The 22,955-nt window shown below is 40.9% G+C and overlaps 1 protein-coding gene across 1 annotated transcript in view; it reads left to right on the top strand.

The window, feature by feature from the left end:
* The window catches only part of SEMA3E (semaphorin 3E), a 222,870-nt gene extending 200,610 nt beyond the window's left edge, over nucleotides 1–22,260 (top strand). The window contains exons 11-17 of the mRNA XM_039484125.1: nucleotides 799–1,021; nucleotides 3,811–3,902; nucleotides 6,496–6,537; nucleotides 9,428–9,594; nucleotides 17,928–17,995; nucleotides 20,093–20,232; nucleotides 21,135–22,260. Coding sequence (XP_039340059.1) covers nucleotides 799–1,021; nucleotides 3,811–3,902; nucleotides 6,496–6,537; nucleotides 9,428–9,594; nucleotides 17,928–17,995; nucleotides 20,093–20,232; nucleotides 21,135–21,587 — 1,185 coding nt within the window. The 3' untranslated portion in view covers nucleotides 21,588–22,260. The remainder of the gene's footprint in view (nucleotides 1–798; nucleotides 1,022–3,810; nucleotides 3,903–6,495; nucleotides 6,538–9,427; nucleotides 9,595–17,927; nucleotides 17,996–20,092; nucleotides 20,233–21,134) is intronic.
* The last annotated feature ends 695 nt before the right edge of the window (nucleotides 22,261–22,955 follow it).

The raw sequence follows: 22,955 nt of genomic DNA, 5'->3' as shown, positions 1-22,955 counted from the left end.
CAGTCAGTAGAAGCCCAGCATGGATCCTGGGTATATATTTGGCTCACTAGCCTGCAGAGTCTGAAGCCTGTGCTGCATTGTTTCTGCTGTTGTTACCCTTGTTAGCTGGAATCAAGCTCACCCAAGTAGGCTAGCCTGTGCCCAGCTTTTGCTGTGTAGACATATCCTATGTCTGAAAAAAACCTGATCAGCTCTATTGTATTAGAGACCTGGAGCTAATGTATTTCTGTAATACGTTGTGAGAGGCCTTAACACTGGTTGGAAAACTCCCTTTATGTGAGTGTATGTGTGCATGCACACATATTTATATATACACACACCTATGTGTGTGTATATATGTACATGTGTGTGCTATATGTGTGTACACACACATAGATACATACATACATACTGTGGTCAAATTCAAGCCCCATTGTAATTAAAAGCAGAATCTGGTCCTCTGTGTACAGTTGGGAACAAACCAGAATGCCTTTTCCTGAATAAGAACTAAATAAACTCCTATTGACTTCAGCGAGAATTCTGTTTGAGCAAAGACTCAGCCCACTTGCAGATCTTTGCCCCTGATTACTTCTCATTTGCTAGTCACCCACTGCTCTACTGCTCAGACTTTGCCCTCCAGCAGTTCCATCTTCTTTCATGCCCCCTTTATTCCCTAATCCCTGAAACGTCCATGCCGTCTCTTCTCCTGGGACCTGTGGAGAGTCAGCATCCTTGAGAATGAGGCCTATACCATATATCATCTATGCCAGCATTAAAAAAAATCCATGCGTATAACCAATCTATCAAATGTTTTTGCAGTGTGCCAGCAAAGTCAATGGCGGTCTGTATGGTACCACCAAAGACTATCCTGACGAAGCTGTCCATTTTGCAAGGAGCCATCCACTGATGTATCAGCCCATTAAACCTGTCCATAAAAGGCCAATACTTGTGAAAACCGATGGCAAGTACAACCTAAAACAAATAGCGGTGGATAGAGTGGAAGCTGAAGATGGACAATACGACGTCTTGTTTATTGGCACAGGTAAATAAAAAAGATGGCATCTTATCTTTTTTCCTCCCAGTTTCAACAAATCTATGACACCTGTCCAAGATTAAGCTCTTTCTGTTTGATAGGCATCAAGGTGAAACCACAATCCTAATAAATAATCATACTCGACATTTCCATAGCACATTTTATCAGCAGAGCACCAAATGCAAGGAGAGATTACAAGCCCCCCTTTCACCACTGGAGAATCTGAGGCAGCAGTTTATCCAAGGTCATTGAGCAGACCAGTGGCAGAAATAAAAATAAAAAGGGCTGGAAAAGAAGGATTAAAAACTGGGGCCTAGATTTTTAAGAATGGGAGCCTAAAATACAGCTCCTGCAAAGGACCCTGAATTTTCAAAAGTGCAGCTCCCACTAATCACAGTTCAGTGCCACGCCTGAGACCCAGATTCAGGAGAAATTAAAATAAGTGGTGTGATGTTCAAAAAAGTCAGTGCAAGCTGCTGGCTTTATTACTGGGGACCACAAGTCTGGTGGCTGGTGTTAAACAGAAACAGTCCAGTTTTAGACCTACGCTGTGAGGCAGAACCAGGAACTTGACATTGGAAGAAGGGGTTGCCCCATCCTGCAATTCAAAAATAAGCTGCCAAAAGTTGGAGACATTCCTAATACATTTTGATTTCTTAAAATACCTTTTTTTTAGCACCCATAAAACAACTTTGAAAAAGGTCAAATATGTCACAAGCTTTCATATTTCGAAGTCTGGGTAGGCCCACAGAACAGTAACATCCTTTAATGCCTAACTGTTCTTCGGAACATAAGAAAATGTAAATAAGGCCTGGAAATAGACTTGAATCTTTGCAATATCAAACTTGTCTGGAAATGATTTAAAGACTCATACCTCTAAATTTTATCATAGCAACAGGGATTAGTTGACACAGGCACTAATGGCCAGTTTGCCCCCCCAAAAAAGCATTTAGTGCAAGCTATCTTTTAACTCACAAAATTTAACCACGTTTCACTGTTCAAAGGATACAAAAGAAGTGTACTTGTAGAATAGCAGGGCGTGCTTTAAATTAATACAGTTTTCTAAACTTTAAAATTTTGATTCCAATATGTGGTGAAATTAATCACATGCCATGTTCCTTGTCATGTATGCGTCTGTGCTGGATTTCATAATGTTGACTGTATATTTTATGCTTTACACTTGTGTATATATAGTAAAACTTGCATGCTCAGAAAAGCAAATAGGTCCCTGATCAAGCAAAAGCAAAGATGTAGCCAGCAGAGCCACTCACCATAGTTAAGGATATGCTTACGTGCTCTGCAGGACTGGGACCTAACTGCAGCTTATTCTTCTCTTTATAATTTGTTCTTAGGCGACAAGAATTTCCAGCCTAGCAATCTTGGGTTCAGCAACTTTGAGCCCAATCATGCAGTCTTTACTCTGGCAATAATTCAGGTGTGCCCTTGGTATTATTTTGCAGGAAAGGGTCTATCATTCTCTATCTGGATCCAATACCTGTAGTGTTCATGAAGTCTAACTACGAATGGAGTAGTTTGAATGGCTTATCAAAGAATCATAGAATCATAGAATCTCAGGGTTGGAAGGGACCTCAGGAGGTCATCTAGTCCAACCCCCTGCTCAAAGCAGGACCAAACCCAACTAAATCATCCCAGCCAGGGCTTTGTCAAGCCTGACCTTAAAAACCTCTAAGGAAGGAGATTCCACTACCTCCCTAGGTAACCCATTCCAGTTCTTCACCACCCTACTAGTGAAAAAGTTTTTCCTAATGTCCAACCTAAACCTCCCCCTCTGCAACTTGAGACCATTACTCCTTGTTCTGTCATCTTCTACCACTGAGAACAGTCTAGATCCATCCTCTTTGGAACCCCCTTTCAGGTAGTTGAAAGCAGCTATCAAATCCCCCCTCATTCTTCTCTTCTGCAGACTAAACAATCCCAAGAGGAAGTCTAAACTTCAGGGATAATGTTCCACAACATACTTGTCAGCAGGATTCACAGAGGGACTTAGTTATGAAAATCTGAGCTCCGGACAGTAATTCCTTTTAACTGTTCCCTCAAAAAAGGGACCTCTTTAATCCATTTTTTCTTTGAGGAGAGGTGTTGGAATCTACTTGAATGGCTCCTTTTTATGTACATCTCTTTTGTCTCTCCCTGAATTCTTTTCCCCAGTGCCTTTCTGGTTAATTTTGTTCTCCTGTAAATCAGAGATGAGTGAGAGTAACAGGAGACAGGAAGCAGCAATTGCCGCTGATGATGATAAACTCGCAGCCTCGGGAAAATAAGGGATCTTTAATCACAGGCAGCAAGACGAAAATGAAGCAGAGGGAGATCAACAGTTGTTCCATTGTGTTAATTTATTGTAACACAGCTGCAGTGACAGGCAGTATTGTCTAGTGGATTGACCACGGAACTGAGAGACAGAGCAACCTCAACTGTGTTCCTGACTCTGCTCTTACTTGCTGGGTGGCCTTGATCAAGTGACTTAACCCTTAAAGATCTCAGGCCCAGATCCTCAAAGATATTTAGGCACCTAACTCCCACTGTAGTCAGTGGGAGTTAGGCACCTGAATACCTTTGAAGATTTAGGCCTCCATTTCCTGTTTTGATGTCACATGTATTTTTGTGTTCAAGATGCAAAACCAAAGTGGATAATAAAAGAACTAATCATATGCAATACATTTGCAAGTTTGTTGGTTTTTATTCAATATCAGTTTAAAGAAGTTATTTTGATCTTTGTCAACTGGCAAATTAATATTACTCAAGTTATGACTTCTAGGGTGTTTTCTATTTGCTTCCAGATAATGGGATTGTGTTGAAAGTCATTACAATTTACAACCAGGACACAGAATCAATGGAAGAAGTGATTCTTGAAGAGATGCACGTATTCAAGGTACGATGCCCTGTGTAAGAAACATATATCCAACTGTCACAAATCTAAATTAAAATGCCTACAGTGTATCAATATGAGTGAAAATACAATATCTCCGTGCAGTGAAACTCTCTGATGAGACTCTAGTTTTTTCATAGGAAATTTTCATTATAACAGAAGTTTAGTTGAAAGAGCTGAAACAAGTCAGGAATTTCACTCTATGGTTTAAATCACAGAAATGTAGAGCTGCAATGTTCTCAAGAAGTCATCTTGAGGGAACTGAGATTGTTTAGCCTGCAGAAGAGAAGAATGAGGGGGGATTTGATAGCTGCTTTCAACTACCTGAAAGGGGGTTCCAAAGAGGATGGATCTAGACTGTTCTCAGTGGTAGAAGATGACAGAACAAGGAGTAATGGTCTCAAGTTGCAGAGGGGGAGGTTTAGGTTGGACATTAGGAAAAACTTTTTCACTAGTAGGGTGGTGAAGAACTGGAATGGGTTACCTAGGGAGGTGGTGGAATCTCCTTCCTTAGAGGTTTTTAAGGTCAGGCTTGACAAAGCCCTGGCTGGGGTGATTTAGTTGGGTTTGGTCCTGCTTTGAGGGGGGAGGGATAGCTCAGTGGTTTGAGCATTGGCCTGCTAAGCCCAGGGTTGTGAGTTTAATCCCTGAGGAGGCCACTTAGAGATCTGGGGCAAAAATTGGTCCTGCTAGTGAAGGCAGGGGGCTGGACTCAATGACCTTTCAAGGTCCCTTCCTGTTCTAGGAGATTGGTATATCTCCAAATATTACCTTTGAGCAGGGGGTTGGGCTAGATGACCACAGCCTCCCTTGGTACCTATTCCAGCACCTAACTGCCCTTATAGTTAGAGAGTTTTTCCTAACATCTAACCTAAATCTCCCTTGCTGCAGATTAAGCCAATTGATTCTTGTCCTATCTTCAGTGGACATGGAGAACAATTGATTAAGGGTTCTTTATAACAGCCCTTAACATATTTGAAGATAGTTATCAGATCCCCCTTCAGTCTTCAGTCTTCTTTTCTCAGGATTAAACATACTCATTTTTTTTTAAATCTTTCCTCAGATATCAGGTTTTCTAAACCACTTATCATTTTTGTTGGTCTTCTCTGGATTCTCCTATTTGTCCACATCTTTCTTAAAATGTGATGCCTGAAACTGGACTCAGTACTCCAGCTGAGGCATCACCAAAGCAAAGTAGAGAGGGCAATTACCTCCTGGGTCTTACATATGATACGTCTGTTAATACACCGCAGAATTATATTAGCCTTTTCAGCAGCTGCATCACATTGTTGGCTCATATTCAATTTGTGATCCGCTATAACTCTCAGATCTTTTTCTGCAGTTCTACTGCCTAGACAGTTATTACTTATTTTGTATTTGTTCTTTTGATTTTTCCTTCCTAAGTCTAGTACCTTGAACTTGTCTTTATTGAATTTCATCAACTCCAAATTGCAAAGGTCATTTAGAATTCTAATCCAGCCCTCCAAAGTGCTTGCAACCCCTCCCAGTTTGGTGCCATCCAAAATTTTATGAGCATACTCCCCACTCCACTATCCAAACTATTCATGAAAATGTTGAATAGTTCTGGACCCAGGCCAGATCTCTGTGGGGACCCCAGTAGATAAGTCCTCCCAGCTTGACAGCAAACTATTTGAGCCTGGTTTTCCAACCAGTTGTGCAGTTTAATCTAGACCCCATTTCCCTAATTTGCTTATGAGACTGTCTTATTTTCAAACAGAGCCTGTAAGATTTTAGGCTAATTTATAGGTAGAAGACTAAATACTTGATTTTATTCCCTCCCCCCAAAATAGTCAGTTAGGCATCTAAATGGGTTAAATTGCAAGCGTAACATTGCACCCAGGTTACTGGAGATTCAGTGAAGGTCCAGCTAAAAAACAGGTCCCAGAAAGAGAGATTCAGTGTATGCTATGGGCCAAATCTTGAGTCCCCGCTTAGAAAAATTTCCTGTTGCACTCAATACGAATATTTCCTGAATAAAAATCACAGTTTTTTGGTGGGTAGCAAACTAGATATAATGAAATCCTATCCACAGAGTCACTACAGTCCTAAGACTACAGGGCTCAGACCAGTAAGTGGGACTAGTTCTAAGTGTAGTCCATGAGAACTCTGTTCTGCCAGTGTCACAGGAAGTCTGAGAAAAAGACAAAGGGGACAATGCCACGAGATGCAATGTCGGAAAATTTAATCTTATCTATTGTCAGCCTGCCATCTATAAAGAACACTCTGCTTGTCATATTGACGTGGGGCAAAAGGAATCAGTGAAACCAGGACCTGACATTATGGTCAGCATAGGAACTGCCATGTTCTCATTGGGTTTGATATTATTCCCTGAATTAAAAATACGTGGTTTTAAAAAATCACTTTTTATAAAAATAATAGTTTTCAATTTCCTTCATTTCCTTCATTCTGACAAAGTGATCTAGAGAAAATGAGGATACTTCACATGGTATAGAAAGGAGAGCCACATACCTTGAGTAAATACTAATACTCTTCCTGTTAAATGTACACTCATCATAAACAAGGCATTTCTTTTGATTTCCATATAAAGCAAAGGACCAATCTCTTTTTTTTTCAGGTGCCAGTTCCTATTATTTCTATGGAAATATCTTCAAAGAGGGCAAGTATTTTTCTGTGTTTAAAATAACATGACTCAATAACTGAACTGAGGCAAAGATCTAAACTGCATATAGCTGGGTGCCATATATAAAATGATTGGGTCAAGTAATATATGGTAATGTTTTAATATAAACTCATAGTTAATCATGCTCTGCTTTTTATGAAACGTTTAGGTTTTTCCTTGCTGTATAAATCTGCGGGGTTCACATTAGCATCCATTTCAAAGCAAGTGAAAATCAATCTAATTCACGAGTTGCTGGCATAGTAATCACACAGGGAATAGTTTGAGAGACAGGGACTTTGTTGCTGATAAATTTGAAGTGATTGAGCAAGGGAGCATGGGGATTTCAGTGTATGGGAGCCTCCTTTGTACTCCCCACCTTCATATTCAGTGGCCCCAGAGAGTGTTGGGCATGATTTAAATCATAGTTTCTGAGTGTCCACCAGAGAGGGTACGACTCAAGCGGTCTCCATGATGCTCCTAGCTCTTTCTCTCATAGGGAGCAAAAGACCCAGCTAGGAATCTCCATATCAGTCCAAGCTGGCCCCAGATCTTCATTTTAACAGAGGATGGCTGAATATTAGTTCAAATGACTGGTGTCAGCCTGGTCGAGGGCAGGAATTTGAAACTGAGTCTATGGCTTTCTGGGCCGGAAAGGGCCGAGCACCGCAAAGGGCTGTTGGGAGAGACCCCTCTCTCACTGATAAACAGAAATCTGGTGGGTTTGAACTAGATCAGGACCAACCCTCCCTCTCATGGGGCTACTGAATGTGGACGTGGGCAGCACAAAGGAGGCTCTCCTTGCCTGGAAATCTGCATGCTCCTGTGGCCAATCACTTTACATTGATCAGCAACAGATTTTTCCTTAGTCCCTGTTTCCCTCAAGTTATTCTCTGCTGTGATTATTGTGCCAGCAATTCATGAGTCAGATTGATCTTCCACTTGCTTTGATAATATGAACCCCACAGATCATAATGAAACAGAGCATGATTAAGATGAGTTCACATTTAAATATCACACACTATTAGATGATCTTATCACACACTTATTAGATGATCTTATATGCACTTTATGCATTTCACATTTGTCGCACTCACTCACGTGTGTATATATTATAGGTGATGCAGGTAGCAACGCCTATAGTTGCCCAGTACTTCCCAGTATAAGACCCTGTTCTCAGTTGCTTATAGTTTTGCCAAACTTTAACTGCTTTGGCTGAAATTTTCCATGCCAAGGTGTTTGCCTCGGGCTTTAGAGTTTCCACAAAAATGGTTCAGCCATTTCTGAGTGTGAAATAAGGAGAAAATACGTTGTTTCGCCCATGGTAACAAATTGGTTTGAAATTCTTTTTTAGAAGCTCTAGCATCTCATGTTTTGGAGCAGGGACATAAAATTGGGCACAGAGGTCACCCTGGCATCAGGGATGTGCCTTTTGCAGATTCCATGAAAAACACCCCAAAATGGCCAAGTTATGAGCCTTTGAAAAAAATCTCAGTTCACACATGCTCCGTAGCAACTTGTTAGAGTTTGGCTGGTAATTCTCTGAAAATTCCACTGCACTGAGCATGCTTCAGCCCCATACAATGTCCCACCCTGCAGAGCAAGAGAACCTGCTCCACCAGAGCTGCAGGAGCTGAGCAGGTCTTTCCCTGCTATTGCTCCTCCCAGCGACTATGGTCCACTGTCATGCCGGGCACCGGAACTTAAAGCAGGAAGATAGTTTGTGAGTGTGTGTGTGCTCATGGTGCCACTTCCTACACACACCTTGCTGGTACTCCTCAGCAAGGAGAAGAAGGAGGAATCAGCCTGTCTTGAGTGCAGAGAGATGAGGTGCAAGGGGGAGAGAAGGAGTAGGGGTTGGGGGAAGGGGAGATAGGAGCAGATGAAGGTAGCTATGGTCTCATCAGGAGAAGAGATCTGGGGAAAGGAATGGGTAGTAACAGGGGAGGGTGAGGAGATAGGAGCATATGTGAGGACAGGTTCAGGAGCAGACGGGAGGAGGGGATAGCCGCATGAGGTAAAAAGGTTAAGAGCTGGCCAGGGGATAGGAGCAGAGGAGTGGGACTGAGGCATGAGCTTGGACCAGACATGGGAGAGAGGCAAGAGGAAGTGGGGGCAGGACCCAGGGCTAGGGGGAAGAGAAAATACAGGAACAGAGGTGGGGAGAATGGAGTAGAGTGGGGGGATAGGACCAGGAACTGAAGAGGGAGAGGGTGGGTAGAAACAGAGTTGGACAGGTATAGTGAGGAAAGAGACAGAAGGGTTTATAACCACTAGAACACACTCCCCTACGGAGCCGAGAACTGAACCCAGGAGTCCTGAGTTTCAACATTCCTTTGCTGTCTCTCAAACAGCTGTGAAACACTCTGACAAAGTTTGTTTCATCTCCATTTTGTGCTGGCCCGCAGAGATAATAACAGCGTAAATCTGCTGCCAGTTTTTCAATTGACTCAAGCGCCAGAGCTCTGTGCTGGGACTCTATAGGTCCACATCCTGCTGATAACCCACAAGGGGATTATTATGATTCCACTTGATGGAATTTCTGTTTTTCAGTTTGCTTTTTTAAACACTTAGAAAATCACACCCAGAAAAACTACATTAAAATAATGTTAAGGTTACAAAGTCAAGTTAGGAAATGCCAGAATTGAGCTTGCATGTGCAATCTTAATTCTGCCCTTTTCAGCATATGCATTATGTGCATCTTTTAATTATATGACCACATACAATTATATGACCTGCCTCATACAGTGCACAAAATAGCTCGCCAAGAGGGCAGAAGCTTGCATGGGCAACTGTAAAGCTGGCATTTTCTTAAGTTCAAGTGGCAAATGACCTTGTCTTTTCCTAGTAGATGCTCTGCCCGTAACTGTGTGTGCTACATTTTCTACAGCAACAACTGTATGTTGGATCTGAGTCTGCCGTAGCACAAGTGAAGTTCCATCAGTGTGACATGTATGGCACAGCCTGCGCTGACTGCTGCCTAGCAAGAGATCCTTACTGTGCTTGGGATGGGATATCCTGTTCTAGATACTATCCCACAGGAATGCAGGCAAAGAGGTGAGAACTGTATTTTGCTTCGAAATCCTCTTTGCATAATAATTATCTAAAGAGTTCCTATTGCAACAGAAATGGTTTCCCTTCTCCCCCTCATATAAATAACTGAACAATGATATACTTTAGCTAATGATTTATTAACCCAGCCTTAGGGAATACTGAAAGATATAAATGAACATGCTGACATGCACAGATGTTAAGTGCACACACTTCTTAGGAGCTAGACACACTGAGTGTTAAACAAATGTCTGATGTTCCCGATGCTACAGCTTGAAGACACGACTTCATTCTCTACAATGTGCAATAATTTATTTGGATTGTATTATAAGGTGAACTATACAATGCAACAGCCTATAAAAAGAAAGAAAGCAAATATATTAACAGCCAAATATCATTGCAAGACATATTCAGACAGTGCCTATCTCTCTATCAATATATTGTAATGATTATTACATAAGTCAGCAAAAGGGCATATTATTTATGATACAGTCCTTTCCATGATCTACTTTTAATTGCTTCTTCTGCAAAAACATGTTCATATTTATTAGAACTACAACTTGGCCATTTTCAACAGGTTTACTTTGAATTAGTGCAAAGATGTGTTCCTTTTGTACTGAGATGCTGCTGAAAAAACAGTGATGATGATTACTCCAGAGGCAGTTCATGATCTCTCCAAATCCACCAATGCTGTCTTAAAAAACAACACAGGTCTATGCTTTTTGGTTTTTTTGCTTCACACACGATACCTCATTCTTGTCCTCCCGTGACGCTGGAAGCTTGGTAGTCTCAAACCGTTGCTAACTGTAGCTAGGCAAAATGAATGCTTCTGTGATTTTTGAAAAGGTAATGGGAAGAGAATTGGGTAGCACAGTCTTCTGGATAGAATGCCTCATAGAAACCATACATGAGCAAGACAGCCAAAGATTCAGCTAAAGAAAGAACCTATCAGATCATTCTGTCTTTGCAAGATCCAAGTTAAGCTAAGCAGAATTCCATGACATGTCTACACATTGTATCAGATCCTCCTTGCATAACTCATGGAAGCAGTCCCAATGGAGTATATGGAGACCACTCACTTGCCTAAAACGAGAAGAATCTGGCTCAGATTGATACAGTCCTGGAAAGTACTGATGGAACAGATACATCATCCGTTATATTCTGGGCCAGTAAGCATTGTTCCCTACAGCATAAGCAGGAATTGGATTATCATAATTATATTGCAAATTAGATACTTGTCTAATCATGTAAATGCCCTGGAGAGTCCGGATTAATCTATTTAACTAGGAACTGTGTGGTGCAGATAGCCTCATGCTGTCTTGCTAATGCACCTCAACAAGATTCTGGAGGGTCTGTTTCTGGAGAGAAGAGAGTAGTTCAATCTCTCCATTCACTCCTTGGCTTCTCTGCTGGTACGAGCTAGCTATGGTAATGGGGGCTTTGTGATGTCCACTATTAACTGGACTTGAGACCACAAACTTACTTTACCTGTGGGAGGTCACTGAACCGATAGTAACAACTTTGCTTCGCTATCCACCTGGTTCAGGGTGGAGACACTGGGCCTGCTGGAAAAAGTAGGTCTCCATAGAGCAAATGGAGCCCCTCAACCTGCACAACCACCACCATCACCTTTCAATGCTTCTGGGTAAGATGCAGATCTGTTGTGGCTGCCTGCATTCTGGACTCATGCAGAGATGTTGAGTAGCCCAGCACTGAACATCCCAGAAGATGTGTGTTTGAGTTAGGGTTAGCCATGTCTCTGTTCTCCAACTTCCCCCTGCCTTGTGGCTGGCGGGCTAACTTAGGGAGTAACCAAAGGCATAGCAAAAACTACCTGTAAACACTCATGCTCATTGGTTTCTTTCCGGCAGCCCCAAGGACATCATGCCACTCGCCACCATTTTCATGCAGCACTCCCCTGCCTTGATTTGGTCCTAATGCTAACCCAGAAGCTTGAATTTAGCCCTAATTGTATGGAAGTGAACACAATATATTTGGGTTGGGTTTGGAATCGTAAAATCGGTCATACTTAATAATGCAACTCAAGCAAAACCATGTCTGTGTAGTTAATTCCACCCCTCCTTTAGATCAGCTACTATCGCCTTTAAAACTTAATGAATGTAAGGCATGAAAAGTGTTTAGACAAACATAAATAGAAATAGAGGCTACTACATGTTGTTAAGTAGGTTGTTACTGCTGCCAGGTTGTTTTGACTGCTCAGTACTTCTGTTCTTGGAGCTCCAGTGCTATCCGCACTAGCAGAGAGTGCAGCCTGCTAATTCAGCAGACCTCAATGTTATCAAGAAATAAAGACCACAGGTATTGTTTGGTGATAAAGGCACTCAGCCAGGTTTATAGAACTAAATGTCCTGGGTTCTAATCCCAGAACCATGATAACTACATGGTAACTCCAATTCAACATTGTACTAGAGTGCAGAGTTGTTTTTAAGTTCATGCCTGTGGAAAATGCTTAAACATGTGATTAACTGTAAGCAAGTGTTTAAGTCCTAAAATGGGATTAAGCGTATGTTTAAAGTTAAATTGATGTTTAAGTGATTTGTAGAATGAGGACCTAAGTGCTAACCCCAAAGTCAACATGGTATTAAATACTAAGAGGAGTGAACATGAGTGGCTGGTACTAAATAAGTATATTGATATAATAGGCATCACAGAAACCTGGTGGAATGGTGACACTCAAGGGAACAAAATATATAGTAATGATAGAATAGATCATGCTGATGGGGGAGAGGCATTATATCTGAAAGAAAACATGGAATCAAATTTGTAACAATCTTGCATGAATCCAACTGTACAATAGAATCTCTCTAGATATAAATTCCATGACCAGGATGGTGATGGTGATTGAGAAATGCTCGGGGAGATTAGACAGCCTATAAAAATAAAAAATCTCAGTAATAATGGGGTATTTCAACTATCCCCATATTCAATGGGTACATGTCACTTCAGGACAGGATGCACAAGTAAAATTTCTAGACACCTTTAATTTCTGCTTCTTGGAGCAGCTAGTCCTGGAACCCACTAGGGGAAAAGGCGATTCTTGATTTAATCCTAAATAGAGCAACAGATCTGGTCCAAGAAGTGATCATAGCTGAACTTCTCAATAATAGTGCCCATAATATAACTACATTTAACATCCTTGTTGTGGTGGGTGAGAAGGACACCAACGAAGCCCACCACAGTAGTATTTAACTTCAGAAAGGGGAAACAACACAAAAATGAGGAAGCTCGTTAAGTGGAAATTAAAAGGAACAGTCACAAGAGTGAAATACCTGCAAGCTGCATGGACACTTTTTAAAAACATGATAATAGAGGCTCAAATTAAATGTATACCCAAGGCATCCTTTAAAAATTGGAAGTAAAATCCTACTGAGGAAAATAGAAAGGAGCATAAACTTTGGGATGTCAAGTATAAGAGTATAATTAGGCAGTCCCAAAGGATGCGAGGGAGATTCCTGCACCTGAACCATTCTTTTTAGGTGACAAATCTGAGGAACTGTCCCAGAGGGAGATGTCTGTAGAGGAGGCTTTGGAACAAGTTGATAAATTGAACAGTAGTATGTCATGAGGACTAGATGGTATTCACCCAAGTGTTCTGAAGGAATTCAGATATGAAATTGAAGAACTACTAACCGTGGTACATAATTCTGATAGTGTATACCGAGCCTTTTGAGGCCCCCTGCTGGAGGCCTTATGGTCCTACCACATTCCCTTCCAGGAGAAGGAGCATTGAAGGTGGGTCTTCCAGGATAGACTAGAAAGGCTTAAGGGAAGCAGCCAATTGGAGTGCAGCAGGCTTATATAAAAGGAGTTGCAGGGCCTGAACAGGTCAGTTACTGGCTGGAACCAGAGGGGCAAGAAAGAGTATTTGTTATTGGTCACAGGCAATCAAGAAGAGAATCAGAAGAAGGGCTCGAGTGGTACTTGCATGCAGCCAGGAGGAAGAGGATTTGAAAACTTCAACCCTGAGGTCAGGGTGAAGCAAAGGGGGCTATGTGGGAAAAGGCCCAGGGAATAGCAGCAGCAAAGTGAAGAAAGCAGTACGTGGCTGCTGTATATACGGTCCCTGGTCTGGGACCCAGAGTAGTGGGCAGGCCCAGGTCCCCCCACCAGCCAATGCTGGAGTGGTCTAAGCCCCGAAAAGGGGAAATGACTCATATAAAAGACCAAGAAAAGGGATTTAAAGAGGCCCAGAGACATGGCTGGAGATCCTGGTGAGGATTGACTTAGAGTTCTGGTGGGACTCTAAGAAGGGGATAAGTTTCCTATGGAAGCCCAAGCAGAGGTCTGGACTTAAAGGAGCCCAAGAGGGGCAGAAGAGAGAAGGCATCCTCAGGAAGCAGAGGCTGAGTCCATCTTGAGCCAGGGAATTGGATGACTTCACTTCGTATTTGTTTTGGACTTGAATACCCAAGAAGGGATTTATCCATTTTACAACAGCGTGAATTGGCCAGAGGGCTGAGCCACTGAAGACCCACCTAATGAGGCCAACAACCTACAGGATAGCTACCATGATGCAATTTTTAAAAAAGGCCCCAGAGGTGATCCTGGCAATTACAGACCAGTAAGTCTAACTTCAGTACCAGACAAATTGGTTGAAACTATAGTAAAGAACAGAATTATCAAACACACAGAAGAACACGATTTGTTGGGAAGGAGTCAACACAGCTTTTGTAAAGGGAAATCATGCCTCACCAATCTATTAGAATTCTTTGAGGAAGTCAACAAACATGTGGACAAGGGTGATCCCATGGATAGTCTTCTTGGACTTTCAGAAAGCTTTTGACAAGGTCCATCACCAATGGCTCTTAAGAAAACTAAGCAGTTATGGGATAAGAGGGGAGGTCTTATCATGGATCAATAATTGGTAAAAAGAGAGCAAACAAAGAGTAGGAATAAATGGTCAGTTTTCACAATGGAAAGGTAAATAGCGATGTCCCCAGGGATTTATACTGGGACCTCTGTTGTTCAACATATTAATAAATAATCTGGAAAAAGAGGTAAGCAGTCAGGTGGCGAAGTTTGCAGATGATACAAAATTACTCAAGATAGTTAAGTCCAAAGTAAACGCAAAGAGTTACATAGGGATACCACAAAACTAGGGGACTGGGTCACAAAATTCATTGTTGATAAATGCAGATTAATACACATGGGAAACATAATCCCAGCTATACATACAGAATGATGGGGTCTAAAGTAGCTGTTACCATTCAAGAAAGAGATCTTGAAGTCATCATGGATAGTTTTCTGAAAACATCTGCTCAGTATTCAGTGGCAGTAAAAAAGCTAACAGAATGTTAGGAACCATTAGGAAATGGATAGATAATAAGACAGAAAATATCATAATGCCATAATGCCAAATATATAAATCCATGGTACACCCACACCTTCAATCCTGTGTGCAGTTCTGGTTGCCCCATCTCAAAAAAAGATATATTAGAATTGGAAAAGGTATAGAGAAGGGTAATTAAAATGATTAAGGCTCTGGAACAGCTTCCACATGAAGAAATACAGGGACTATTCAGCTTGGAAAGAAGGCATCTAAGGAGGGATATGACAGAAGTCTACAAAATCATGAATTGTGTGGAGAAAGTGAATAAGGAAGTGTTATTTAGTCCTTCACATAACACAAGAACCGGGGCCAACCAATGAAATGAATAGGCAGCAGGTTAAAACAAACAAAAGGAAATACTTCTTCACACAGTGCACAATCAACCTGTGGAATTCATTGATGGGAATGTTGTGAAGGCCAAAGCTGTAGCTGGATTAAAAAAAGAATTACATAAATTCATGGAGGATATCAATGCTAACATCAATGGCTGTTAGCCAAGATGGTCAGGATGCAACCTCATGCTTCGAGTGTCCCTAGCCTCTGACTGTCAAATGCTGTGACTGGATGACAGAGGATGGATTACTTGATGATTGTCCTGTTCTGTTCATTCCCTCTGAATCATCTTGCATTTGTCACCATCAGAAGACAAGATACTGGGTAGATGGACCAGTGGTCTGACCCAGTATGGTCGTTCTTATGGTCTTATGTTGTAACAATTGGTCTGATGAGCTAAAACCAGTGTTTTATTTCATCAATTTCAAATTAATCTTAACATGTTCATTTTTTTTTCTGAACCATTTTCCTAGCCTTTCAGTCAGGTTTCTCTTACCACAGCTGTCACTCATACTAGCAAAATGTCACCAAAGAGATGGATTTGCCTCTTGAATGAGGCAACGAATAGAGGAAAGTGCTGCAGGATCATGACTTTCCTTAGCCTTTAGCCCATGCACTGATTATCGTGAGCCAGAGCACGATTCACGTCTGCTGGTATCCTATTCACTCAAAAAGAGGCCTCAGACAAGACTGATGGGTTCATAAGACAAGTTTGCAGCCATGGCCAATGTCTGAAACACTTTGTGTATTCACACCTAGGACTAGAGAATCCAAGTCCTTAAAAATATCCCCCACTGCCCGGGATCCTAAATATGCCTTGCTAGCGGACACTTTATTCTTCATTCTCAGTCTTTTAATTGTGGATATCAAGAGGTGCAGCTGCCATCTTTATGTCCAAGTAAGAACCACTATGACAAGATGAAAAAGTCATGTGATTATGGCAAAATTCCAGGTTTCATTTAATAAAAACAACATAAGTTTCTATTCCTCATGACTGTGAAGAAAAACTTGAAAATGTAAACCCAGTGAGATGTCTTCCAAGAGTCTGCAGAGAGGCTGGAACAATAGTTAATCTGCCTCAAAAATCTTAATGCAATGTTAATTCTGAGACCTTCCAACAGCAGGTTCCTCCATGTGTGATGATAGGATGAGAACTCCTACCTAGAGTCCATCATCGTAAAGCAACCTCCCTAACACCTCCTCATCCCCACTTAAAATTTCAACACGTATGGTATTCCATTGGCCAGATCCTCAGCTGGTGTATAGCAGCAGAGCTCTAATGAAGTCAGTGCGCCTGTGCTAATTTACACCCGCTGAGGATTTGGTCCCCTGTGTCCTGGTGGCAGGAAGAGCTGTGTTAATTACTGATATTATTTAAATAAGAACAAAGTCATTAGGCTTGGCTTATTTCTGCTATACATTGTATATAGTAGGTACACATTCATACCAAAATAATTGTGCTCTAGAAGGTTCACCATGTTGTCTGTTCCTTTTAATCAGCTGTTCAGCCTTGCATATGCAAGACTGATAGTTCTGTATAATTATTCTTTATGCAAACACAGGAAAATTATCCTGAGTTCTAACTGTAAATTTTAGGACTCAAAACACTGCAACTTTCAAGGTGGTAAACTCAGCTTCCTGATATTTTCTTTCTTAGCAACTAGCTTTAATCTTATGTATGGTTATGGTCAGAGAACAAAATGTTCAAAATAATAGCATCATTCTTGTTGGTATCCATCGTAGAGTTTGGTATTTGCATTTATTTTCCATAGTTTTGTAAATAGCTTCTTTTAAAAAACCGAGAGAGTATTGTCTAGTGATTAGAGCCAGGATTCCTGGGTTCTTGCCTCAGCTCTGCCAGTGACTCAATAGATAGGCTAGTTTCCCTTTGGTAAAATAGGAATGATAATACCAATGATGTAGGAGCATTGGGAGGCTAAAGTAATGTTTGTAGAGTGTTTTAAGTTCCTCCGATAAGAGGAGTTATACAAGAGCTAAGAATTAAAAAAAAAACCTCCACACAGATTGTAAACTGTGAAAGAGTCAAAAGAACTTTTCTGCTAAATAGTGTCGTGTGTGCCTGCGTCAAAGTTCAAAGCAATCTTGCAGCCAGTAAATTCAACCACTTAGGAATTCCCCTGCCTATGGGAATGCTTCAGTTACTGTTGAGTTGCTATAACAGCTTCTATCACAGGCCCTCTACGGCTCTGGGATACATGGTTAAAGGAGGAGACTGTTTGCAATATACAGCAGCTTTCATGCTGCTCCAGATTTTGCCAGGGATCAGAATGGTGAACACAAAGAAAGTTTACAGCTGCCTCCAGTCTTCTTTCCCCTAAACTAGCACCGAATTGGTCCAGAATATCTGGTTTCAGTATCTATAGATTGAGTCAAATGTACATATCTGAGACTTTCCTTTAGACACATAAAACTTCTACAGACAGTCTCCTCCTTCAGGCATCTGCGCACCTTCAGTTTAAGTGGTGGAAAAACAGTACTGATGTATGAACTTAATTCCACACAGTGATAGTGCAGGCCAATGTTTCAGCAGTAAGATCGAGTTCCCTGAATTTCTAGTGCGTCCAGCTTAAGTGTAAAAGGTCAACAGTCCAAAAGTTAAATATATTTCTTAAAACAATTCCATTTTTCCCCCCAGACGTTTCCGCAGACAAGACGTTCGACATGGAAATGCAGCTCAGCAGTGCTTTGGCCAGCAGTTCATTGGTAATCCACACACAGTACAGCAGAATGCTAGTGAATGCCTAGAGCAAACAGCATGGATTTTACGCAGGGGAAACATCCAGGGCTGAGTCTGACCTCAGTTACACAGTTTTTATACCGATGTAACTCTCTTGATTTCAGTGGAATTATTCCTGATTTACACCCTTGACATTAGAAGAACACTGTAAGGACCAAGATCCCAATGCAGGAAAGCTTCCTTTTCAAGACAGTGCTTAACCCTGTACTGTGCTTAAGTCCCATTGGATTCAGTGAGATTTAGGAGCATGTTTAAGTGCTGTCATAAATAGGGATGGACTTGCATTCATGCTTAAATGCTCTCATCAACCACAGCACAAATCCTGCAACTAGCTCAATGGCCTCACATCCTATTCATTTCAACCACTGATACTGTAGGTAGGTAGCAGCTGCCAGGATGTGCTGAGATCCTTGCCAGATCAGGCCCAATAAATCTAAAGAAAAAGAATCAAAGATCAGGGGTTTCTCTGTGACAGATGTTTCTCCAGAGAATTTTTTGCTGAAATTGTATTTTTCTGCAGGATGGATTAGAATTTGAAAGGGAAATATTTCAAGATGAAATATTTGTTAAATTTGCCCTGGGTTATTTCATACCATCCATTTCCAGCAGCATAGCATAATATATTCCATGGGGATTTCTGCTGGAAAAAAATAGAGGGCATCTATAGCCCGCTGTGACACTTAATTGCAAAACTGCATGCAATGAAGATCGTAGATTTGATTGCGATCTACACTAGGAACCTCACAATACAGCATAGCAAATGAAAATAAAGAGAGAAAGAGAAATCATAATGGTTATTAATTCACAGAAACTGATCATGAGTTTGTATCAGGAAAATATTCTCCCTGCACTCCACTCCTCTTATAGTGCTATAAGAAAATGAACTAGAAAGACTGCTGCCCTGTTTCACTATAGCACCTCCTTTGTCTGTTCTGCCATGTATTTCACTATATATAGGTGCCTGCAACTGACTCTTGATTAGTCACATTCAAATGAATTTTTTAGTAACATTTGGGTGGCAAAGCTAGACACTTGTACTTTCTGTGCATGTGTTGTAGAGATCTGCAGCAGGGCTGGGCTGGGAATGGTTTTTCCATCCCATGAATATTTTTGAGAGTTCTAAATGTTTTCCTGTCTTGAATTAAGGGGGAAAATGACATCTCAAAAATATTTGAAATCTGAAAAATTGTGGTTTTGTTTTGCATTTTGGATCAATTGAAACAGTTTGTTTTGATAATTTTAGAATGTTTTCTTTTGATTTTTATTCTCCCCTCCCCCCACTTTAAACCCTCTTTCAGTCTAATTAGCCTGTATTTTGAAACACAATGTTGCTTTGAACCAGAATGTTTTATTTGAAAATGTTGAAATGAAACATTTTGACAATTGGAAGCTTTTTCCTTGACAGAACATTAATCAAACCCGACCTTGTTTCGTGAACAGTTTGGTTTTGATGAATCAACATTTTTAGTTAAAAAAGAAAAAAAAAGCCCATCATCAAAAAGTTCCCAACCAGCTCTAAGCTGTACAAATTCTGGACACACCGTACAAAACAGTTTAGATGTTCATGGGTTTTGAGGGTTTGATCATTTAACATCCTAAGAAATCTGGTCTCAATCCTGAGAAATAATTTATCCCATGCTTACTGTCAAGCATGCAAGTAGTCTTATTGGTGTCATTGACTTCAAATTAAACACATTTATATGTGCTTTGCTTAGCACTTTGCGGAATCAAGCCCTATAGACCCATGCACAATCACAACCACCAGTCATGCAGTACTTTGGCAGGCTTAGGGCTGGCTCCTGTGAGATGCTGAAGTGAGCCATGCCTTCCATTCCTCCTGTAGAGAGTGGGAGCAGCGGGTGCTCCACAGTTCACAGGATAAGGCCAATAGCAGATACTTAATTTCAATCACTACCTGGAGGGCTATGGATCAAATTCCATTCTAAAGGTGAACATCAAAGGAGTCCTTAAAAAGCCCAAAGGAAACGTGCTTAATGAAAAGGATAGCATTTATTTTAGTTACACAGCTGGCAAATAAATAAGAATCTTACTTTCCTTCACAGGAGAAGCCCTGGAGAAGACTGAAGAACGGATAGTATATGGAATAGAGTACAACAGCACTCTTCTGGAATGTACCCCTAGGACTTTACAAGCTAAAGTGATCTGGTTTGTGCAGCGAGCCCATGAAGCCAGGAAGGAGGAGGTAATTTCCCATGTAATTCTAGTTATACCATGTTTATAAAAAGGGTCAGTCATATTTGGGATCTTACAGGTAAATGAGCCTTCCCTTAATTCTGGGGAGCTTTGCTTCCAGCACTCCAAAGGTGGTGGGCCAGTGTGCCTCCAAAGGGAGGTGACCCACGCCACATCCACAGCATTTGCCCTCCTGCATGGCCAGCCTTTTTTGGAGAGGCTTAGCCCTAGCTTCTTACACACCCCACCCATAAGTGCATCCAATCTTCCTTTAAAACTTCAAAGTAATGGAGACTCCACCACATCCCTTTGCAAATGATTCCAATGATGAATGTTATCACTGTTAACAATTTGCACCTTATTTCCAGTTTGAATTCTTTAGCTTCAACTTCCAACTATTAGTTCTTGTTATTCTTTTGTATACTAGTTCAAAAATGTTTTCCACCATCAGATATTGGCCTTACAGGATGTGATCAGTGCTATCTATCTTAGTTACTTATATGGTCCTTGTTACAATTTTCAATGTATTTATCCTCACAATACCTCTGTAGTGTAGGGAAGTGCCATTTTCCCCATAGGGAATCAAGGCACAGAGAGACTAAGTGACTTGCCAGTTCTCACACTGGAGGCCTATAGCAGGCCAGTAAATTGAACCCAGGTTTCCAATGTCCTATGCTAGCACTCTCACTACATAATCTCCTCCCTCCTGCCATGAATGTAACGCTGTATGTGCTTGAAAAAGGCATGTTACAGCATCTTAGATTTGTGTCTAAATACTCACTGCTGAATTTGTAGCCAAGTCCCTACGGTACATTTAAAAATGATTGCACCAATGTTCCTAATGTCGTACTACAATCTTGTACTCACTCTGACTGCATTGATAATACAGTGTATCATTGACTCGTTTCTCAGGTGAAGACAGATGACAGAATCATCAAAATGGACCTTGGCCTCTTATTCTTAAGGCTGCACAGGCTGGACGCAGGGACCTATTTTTGTCAGACTGTGGAACACAGCATTGTTCATACAGTCAGAAAAATCACCCTGGAGGTGGTAGAGGAAGGGCGCGTGGATGAAATGTTCAACAAAGACTATGAGGAGGACATACCTCACAAAATGCCATGCCCAGCGCAAAGCAGCATTCCTCAGGGATCGAAGCCATGGTACAAGGAATTTCTGCAGCTAATAGGGTACAGCAACTTCCAGAGGGTCGAGGAGTATTGCGAAAAGGTGTGGTGCACGGATAAGAGGAGGAAAAAGCTGAAAATGTCCCCGTCCAAGTGGAAATACGCCAACCCACAGGAGAAGAAGGCACGCATCAGGCCAGAGCATTACCGCCTCCCCAGGAACATAGTTGACTCTTGATGGACAAAATCCATCCATTCTTTCTGGGAGAATTTTTATTTGGACCTAAGGAATAGGGAGAAATCAGTCTTGGGTTTGGTAACTGAAACAGGTTTATATATATATTAAACAATGGGACTGAAAACAGAAAAGTGTTCTGTTAAGTTATAGCTTATACTAGCTGTTTCTAAATAGGTCATTGCATTCAGTGTTTTCCATTTAAGGAGAACATAATCATTGTACTTTGAGTGCTTTAGTCAATTTCCCATGTGGACCATGCTTCTGCTGTATATTCTTGCATATTAAGGGAATATTAAAGTAAACTCAGATAGCTAAGCATTGACAAGCAGAAGAAAAATGTGATGTATAATTTCCGTTGGTTTCACAAATGTCCTATTGCTTCTAAAAACAGCACATTGCAAGATCTTAGCTTTCACTTGTGGCCTGTTTGTCTGTATTCGTAAGAGCCACAAGTTTTGTTAGTGTGGTGTACTCTTATTTCTAAAGACGTTGAAGGGGAATCTTATTTACTTCCCATCATTGCTTGTGTTTACCAGTAATTTATGAAGCACAGTGTACTACTATCACAACTAAATAGTACTGCCTTGTAACCTGATGTAAGTCAAATGCATGCAGAGAACAAAAACAGAATGAAGTTCTTCAGTGTAACTTGCTGTAAGACATTGGAGTAATAGTTTAGTCAGAGTGTAAATCATGGTTATGGTAATGGACAGTTGGCTCAGTAGATACAAGATTTATAAGAATGCCCTCTTGTGGAAAAAGAGAGCATTTCCTTATATTGGTGTTAACATTTTCTCCAGAAATGTGCATACAGTACTTGAGTGTTATCCACATTTTCCTGATTTGCAGCCTTTCTGCTGCATGTGCTGAAATCTCAAATATTTCAAACACAGGGTTAGAAATCACTTGTACTGGGGAATAGAGCTTAAAGAAATGAGCAACATATTAAGGCATTCAATGTAATATGCTTTTGGTGTAGCAAATACTGGTGAAAGAAACGTAGTGAAAACAACTTGTATTTCTATAGTTGCATGGTCTGATTTACCTGATATGGAATCTCTTCTTAGCACAGTTATTTTGCTGAACTTGTGAATACTAGGGATGTGGGATCGAAAGAATAAGAAATCATTTACCACCTAGAATTTTCAGAGTATCACTAAAAATATACAAAGCTTTAATTTTATGTTTAATTTTCATATTTTTCTGAAAAGCATAACACGTTAGCACGAAGTGTCACATGAGAAATTGGATGTGAACATATGAATTGGAACTAAAAAAACCTGAAAATATAAGGTATAGTTGTGATATAAAAATATGAATCACAAATAGCACAGTTGGAAAACTCTAGCTGAGTGTGAGTTCTGCAGG

This window comes from Mauremys reevesii, linkage group 1 (assembly GCF_016161935.1).
Source record: "Mauremys reevesii isolate NIE-2019 linkage group 1, ASM1616193v1, whole genome shotgun sequence".
In the NCBI taxonomy this organism is placed as follows: Eukaryota; Metazoa; Chordata; order Testudines; family Geoemydidae; genus Mauremys; species Mauremys reevesii.
This window is presented reverse-complemented; position numbering and strand designations above follow the sequence as displayed.